General features: G+C 32.0%; 1 protein-coding gene across 17 annotated transcripts in view; it reads right to left on the bottom strand.

The window, feature by feature from the left end:
• LOC136847104 (uncharacterized) overlaps positions 1-7500 on the bottom strand; it is a 335956-nt gene that overhangs the window by 82021 nt on the left and 246435 nt on the right. For 11 of the 17 annotated variants that reach the window (XM_067118428.1, XM_067118422.1, XM_067118421.1 and 8 more), the window contains 2 exons: positions 7078-7500; positions 3297-3323 (listed from right to left, as the gene is read on the bottom strand). The exon at positions 7078-7500 is cut by the window's right edge and continues 879 nt beyond it. The exons of 2 other annotated variants lie outside the window; for them this stretch is intronic. In XM_067118428.1, the coding sequence (XP_066974529.1) occupies positions 3297-3323; positions 7078-7500 (450 nt within the window). The remainder of the gene's footprint in view (positions 1-3296; positions 3324-7077) is intronic. 4 more of the 17 variants (XM_067118418.1, XM_067118419.1, XM_067118420.1 and 1 more) reach the window with 1 other exon arrangement.

Below are 7500 nucleotides of genomic sequence, written 5' to 3'. Positions count from 1 at the left end.
TGTTTTTAGAAAATGTTGGAGTGGCTTTGTTTATGTGTGTATTAGTCTGTAAGACCCATTTGCTTTCAGCAAACCTATCCGTTGATTACATACGTAATCCCCGGGGTATCTACACGGATAGCAAAGTGTTCGCCTTCTCTGACCAGTCGGCTGCGGATTTGAACCCGCGCCACGGACCTCTACGAAGTCCTAGGCCGCTTCTCTACCGACTGAGCCATCGAGGCTCGTGTGTGTGTAATATATATATATATATATATATATATATATATATATATATATATATATATATATATATATATATATATATGTGTGTGTGTGTAATGTTATGCATATATAACTATAACTAAATTTTTTTAGGTATATGTATATATACATATATGTATAGTACATATACTGTATATATATATATATATATATATATATATATATATATATATATATATATATATATATATATATATATATATATATATATATATATATATATAATATCATACCCAAAATATACAGTTATCGTTAAATTATTAGCTATTGTCCCTAATAAAACAGCATATATTCTATATATATATATATATATGTATATATATATATATATATATATATATATATATATATATATATACTGTAAATTTTCATTAAAAAACATACCGGTATATACATACACGTCATAAATGTATTACATAGAAAGTGGAAAAATTTTAATTTGTGATATTTCTCGTGATTCCTTGCGCAGTCAAGATCATTTGACGTACAGTAAAGCGATGACGGCTTGAATGATATCGCATTTCCTTTACAATGGGCGTACGGTAATGGAGGTAAATTCCATTATGTATACGCATGTATTGTTTTTATCCTTTGGTAATGTACTGAACGCACCGCCAATTATTTAAAGTTTTAGATAATTTATCTTTTTAAATCTTTGTACTTTTAGTAGTACTCGTTACTCTTCAACTTTCAGTGTGAACGGTTAATCCTTTCGGAGGGTGTCCATTCAGTACACCATCTTGACCACTGAAAGCTCTACGTATATACCGTTAGGAAACCTCAGGTTATTTTGAATGTTGAAAAGTATACAGAAACTCCCCTCTATCTCTTCGCCCAAAGAGACGGAGATTAAAAAAGAGGGGAAAGGAAGAATTAATGAAAATTTCTCAAAGGGATCGCATTTAAGAATGTCGTTTCCCGAGGGAGGCTCGGAGTCGGCGATAAAGCCGTTGCTTTATATCCTCGATCAATAAGAACAAATCTATTTGGAAGGTTCCGTTTTCTTTGGGGGGTATCGTGAGAGGAGGGCAAACATCACGGAACACACAGGATCGTCAATTAGAAAGCAGAGCTACTTTGTTGCCTTTTTTTTTTTTTTTTAAGTCTTGAATATTGTCGCAAGTTGGATGACTAGTATTTTAGGTCCCGTTTGTTAATTGATCGTTAATCGTTTGCAGTGGTTTGTCAACTACTCTAGACGGTTTGCTGCATATTGAGAAAATTTGTGGTAAATAGCTTATAGATATTTAAAAGATATAGAGATATTGTAGGCAATTTCAGACCCATGGATTATAGTACTGTCTTAAACTTAAAGATACTGGACGTATTGAACATTGAAATGGGTCAAGATGAGAAAATGACACGATTTGAAAATCGTTGTTTTTAAGATATATACAATTAATAACAACACTATCATCTACATATCCTATTTCTAGAGAGTATTACACTAAAGAGATAATCGATTACACCTAATTGGTAATATCAAATCATTACATATGTGGAAGCAGGTGATACAAAAATAATCCTACTGAAACCCTAATGAGGTCTTCCTGAAATAAACAGTGACAATTAGTAAATAAAAGAGCCATCAATATCTATTTCTTCTTTTTTTTTTTGGTTAAAAAAAAGGAGGTTTTGGGGAAGGGGGACCTCTGACTATGCTCAAATGAATGACCTACTTAATGCATCTACAGGTAGGACATTTCCACAGAATGAAGCAGCGTTGGTTGCACATACCTGCGAGTCTACGTTTCACTCAAAAGGTGGAGGGTATTTTTTTGTTGGGGGGGGTCGTGGGAGGAGGAGGAGGAGGAGGATGAGGATGATGGGAGAGTGAAGAAAAAGAAAAAAAGAGTGCAGAGGAAGATGCTAAAAGTGGTGATTCTTATAGATTTCCATTACCAGATATATATATATATAGAGAAAGAAAACTTGCGTGTAGTATATATGTAATATGTATATACAAATGTATCTGTATTCGGTTTGTATCGGTATGTGTGCGAGTCTTAGGGCAGGGCAGCATGTATGCGCATACATATTCATATGTTTCAGCGTATACACTCTGCACAGGCCGACGTCAACTCTCACAAATGATACATATATACATATATATGCACATGTATTTCAAAGTATGTATGACTGATTTTTAAAAAGCAGCATTCCTAAGAGATTTTTTGTCATATACCAAATGCGGGCACAGAAATTTTTGGTAGTCAAGGGAAGAGAAAGAAAGGCAAAGGAAAGGAGAATATGCAGTGCACAAAGAGAACAGAAAAAATCCGAAAACAAAGAGAAAGAGAACAAAACTAAAGAAATGAAAAAACAGTGATTTCAAGTGCTAGCAGTAGGTCAGACATCCATCAAGAAAAGAAATGAAAACGAAGGAATATATGCATATATGTTCATATACATATATTTGATATGTATGAATACACATACATACGTTATATACATAATTATATATATATATATATATATATATATATATATATATATATATGTATATATATATATATATGTATATATATATATGTATATATATATATATATATATATATATATATATATATATATATATATATATATATATATGCACACACACATATGTATATGTATATATATAGATATATATATGTGTATATATAATATATCGTATGGATGGGGACATACTATACATTTAAGTATGCAGATATCGTTTATATATGTATATACAAATGAAGATATACACACATATTTTCTTTTAATTTCTGTTTCGCATTACTGTCCGTCAATCATACCCAGAATTCCTTGAACTTATGAGGAGAAATAAAAGCAAGGCTTCTACGTACAATAGAGAGCAGTTAGAAGTTAGAAAGAGTATATATAGATATAGATATATATATAAACTCATGTCAATTTGGTTGCTCTAACAACACAAACTGTAAATATGCGAATGATAGATTAGTATCAAATATGCAAGGGACATTCAGACTAACAGCTATTTGTTTACTAGCTCAATATATGTATATATAAAATTGGACAAGATTCCTTACTTCCTTTAAATAGGTCACCTATGAGGCCTGTTGATAAGACAAGAGGGACAATAGGAAGAACATTAATGCAAAGGTGGAATTGGACTGGTTCCTGGATTATCACAAAAAAAAATCAGAAAGAAGAAGAATGAAGTTTTCGTTACGTAACAGTGGCCAATATTTTGTCACGTCTTGTTACAGGCACAACTGTGTTTTGGGAGAAGAGGAGAATACACAATGGGCTCTTAAACAAAGGGCATCAGCAGCAGTTGCTTTCGCTGTGGGGAGAGGGAGAGACAGACACTCACACATTCACGTATTCAGATATGTACACGGCTGCCCTAACGTATTATACATGGCATAAAAGTAGCGTTTTCCTACGTGAACGAAATTATAAGATTGATTCCTCTCTCTGCTGACCACGACAAAGATTTTTAGGCATCTATTAATATGATTGACTTTGATTTCTTTTACAAAATAAGAGGAATTGTTTTGACTATTATTTTATTTCTTGTACATATTAAGAGGAATTATTCTGCCTATTTTTTTTATTTCTTTTGCAAATGAAAGGGAATTATTCAGATTATATTTTTTTTATTTTACAAATTAAGAGGAATTATTCTATTTTTTTATTTCTTTTACAAATTAAGAGGAATTATTCAGACTATTTTTTTTATTTCTTTAACAAATTAAGAGGAATTATTCAGACTATTTTTTATTTCTTTAACAAATTAAGAGGAATTGTCCAGACTATTTTTTTTTATTTTACAAATTAAGAGGAATTACACTGACTTTTTTTTATTTCACAAATTAAGAGGAATTATTCTGTCTAGTTATTTATTTCTTTTACAAATTAAGAGGAATTATTCTAACTATTTTTTTTATTTCTTTTACAAATTACGAGGAATTATTCAGACTATTTTTTTATTTCTCACAAATTAAGAGGATTTATTCAGATTATTTTTTATTTCTTAATAAATTAAGAGGAATTATTCTGACTTTTTTTTTTATTTCTTTTACAAATCAAGAGGAATTATTCTGACTATTTTTTTTATTTCTTTTACTAATTAGAATTATTCTGACTATTTTTCATTTCTTTTACAAATTAAGAGGGATTATTCTGCCTATTTTTTTTTTTTTACAAATTAAGAGGAAGTATTCTGACTATTTTTTTTTTATTTCTTTAACAAAATAAGGGGAATTATTCTGCCTAATTTTGATAATATCAAGGTTGAGAGGCTTACATAAATCCTGGAATTACCCACCATGTTCCTAACTGAAACAAATGCAGGAAGCCAATCATTTACAGACATAGTATTAAGGTTTTACATCCATCAGGCAACACCTCTCGTTATATGTTTGTCAAATATATAATGTTTACAGAACCTGAAATAACCAGCTACCACTGAAAACTATTTCAGTTGTGTTTATTTGTTTGCGTGAGGAAGCTTGTTACTGAGATGACAGTGTTTTATGCCGAGCGTAATATTGCTGAATGTGTTGACCTTCATATTTGTATATAACTTTATTGACGTGAAAATATTTTGGAAAAAAAAAAATTTTTTTTAATTAGATTAATGACTCGCTTTCCTCAGGCATGTTGAGTCACCTAGGCTCACAACTTGAACCTAAATGAGAATTAATATGAACTTGATACGTCTAAGGGATAAATGCCTGATTATTGTTTTTATGAATGTCAATGTAACCTTCGTTAAAACCCCTGTAACCGAGGCGTGTCAGTATTAGCTTGTAAAGGTTTAACAAGCATAAAGTAACCTTGAGTTTGTTCATTTTGTGTGTAGACAAAAGCGCGCCTCTGCACTGCATGATTCATCAGTAATGCTCAAATAAGGTTGACTTGTATTGTAAATGACTGGCCATATGTAAGTTCATTCTAATATAATATAGCAATGATACTTGATACTGCGTGGAATAGCAATCAGTTTGTACCGATAATAACTTCTGATTCATCGCTGCTGCACAGCTCAAGCTGACCTCACATTATCAAGAAGAAATATGATTAAAATAGAAAAAAGTGACAAAACTAAGTATCAGTTCATGGACTTACGGATAGGATGGATGAGATGGAAGTAATTTTTAACTTAGTTACTCTACAATTACTAAAATTTAACGGTATTCAACATGAAATTTTGAACAAATGCAATTCATTCTTTAGAAAATTTATTCTTAATCATGTAAGTGTTAATCCTAAAATAGCACATGGAGGTCTTTGTGTTTGTGATTTGCCTTTGATACTTAAACTCCGGTAATTTTAGATGAGGCACATTATTTGAAACCTCTTATTGTACAGTATATATATATATATATATATATATATATATATATATATATATATATATATATATATATATATATATATATATATATATATATATATAGAGTATATTCATCTGTCATGGGGATCAGAAAATAAAAGAAATTTTCAGGTTTCGATTGACAAATAATAAGTGGTAACATGCTGTAGTCCTGGCCTTACTGAAGTCTCACATCTATTATTGTTTGTCCTTTTATTGATCCATCCTTCACTTCTTGGAGATGACTAAACTCTTGTTCATTGCTAGTTGATGCAATTTTCTCTTATAGGCAAGTAAAATTATCACGAAATTTGGCTTAAACTGCACTTGAATTTTCCTTGATACGGACCCATATCTACCTTGTTTTATAAAAGTCTTGTTTTTATTTACAAAGTTCTTTGTTGAATCATAAAAGGGAAATGGCCAGCCTTTTTAAACGGTGTATTGTTTTTGTCAGTTTGGTCCAAAATGAGCAATGACGCAGGGTATTTTCAAAAGATATCGTGTCTTCCAGAACACTTTACCCATTCATTAAAAGTAGTAACACGTTTATGGTTAATGAGATTTGGAAATTAGTGGAACCTTTTGATAGTGACTGATCATAGAGCAAAAGAAAAAAAAGAGGAAAAATACGCACGAGAATCTTGTTTTTTATGTCATATTTCATGACTTCAGTAAAACACGGGTCTCTTTACATCATCGTTTTACCGAGAAACAATTTTGAGAGAATTTTTGTTTCTTGCGATAACACTGAGTGCAGGCATGATATGGAATGCTTGATGATGATAACGATTAGATGCAATGAATGAATGAATAGTACGATAATGGGGTAGGAGATATAGCTTGTCTAGGAAAGAGATATATAGTGACAGACAGAAAAAAATTATAAGCAAAAATCAGTGTACAAAAAAGTGTCAGCAGTCATATGGTGTCTATTTACATTTTTTTTAAATTTTCAAACTGTAAAATCTCTTTCAGCGACAGTATTCTTCACTATCTCCAGTTAAGCGTTTTTATCAGCGATCCTATCATAGGTCTGCTATTTTTAAAAAAATGTGAATACCTAAAAGTGATCTTCCTTAACAAGTTACTCTTGACTTTCAATAATAACCCATTGAAATCAGTAACAGAACTTTCACTTTGATATATATACATTAATGCAATTCGTCCACATATTCATTTGAATTGTGCATGAAGTTTCATAAACTCTTTACATCTCAAAAGTCATTGACAAATAGACATTTGTAGCCTTACATACAAAAAACCATTTCCTTTCACACAAAAACTGTCTCACACAGTTATTAAGCAACCACTGCCCATGACAACTTTCTCGTATAAAAGCTTGCAGTTATTGAAGTAATAAGTTCCTCGTAAAATTGTGTAGGCTTTATTTTAGTGTCTATTATTATTATTTGATTCAAAAAGAGTGAACGTCTATTTACTTTATTCACTTAAAGACAAAGATTTAGGAATGAGAAACACATTACCTGGTCGATTCTTCTGAAGGCCAAAAAGACTGCTAAGACCACTAAGTGCAGATGATGCCGATGGAAGGTGAGGCTGATTCTGATTCTGCTGATGTTGCTGATGCTGTTGCTGATGCTGTTGTTGATGCTGTTGCTGTTGGTTCGGGTGTTGTTGCTGCTGCTGCTGCTGCTGGTGAAGATGGTCCTGGTACGGGCTGTTTTGCCCGAGTGGCTGGTGCGTGTTCTGATGGGCTTGGAGCTGGGTGCCATGCATGATGTTTGTGAGGTTCTTATCTCCCTGGGCGCTCATGGCACTCTGCATCTGGTTGATCTGGTTCATGTGTCCTACGTGGTTCATGAGGTCCATTTGGTTACCCTGATTAGGCATTTGGGAGGCCATTGTCGTTGGAAGCTGGGTATTAGTCATTCCACCCATGCCTGGTT

This window comes from Macrobrachium rosenbergii, chromosome 16 (assembly GCF_040412425.1).
Source record: "Macrobrachium rosenbergii isolate ZJJX-2024 chromosome 16, ASM4041242v1, whole genome shotgun sequence".
Classification (NCBI taxonomy): Eukaryota; Metazoa; Arthropoda; class Malacostraca; order Decapoda; family Palaemonidae; genus Macrobrachium; species Macrobrachium rosenbergii.
This window is presented reverse-complemented; position numbering and strand designations above follow the sequence as displayed.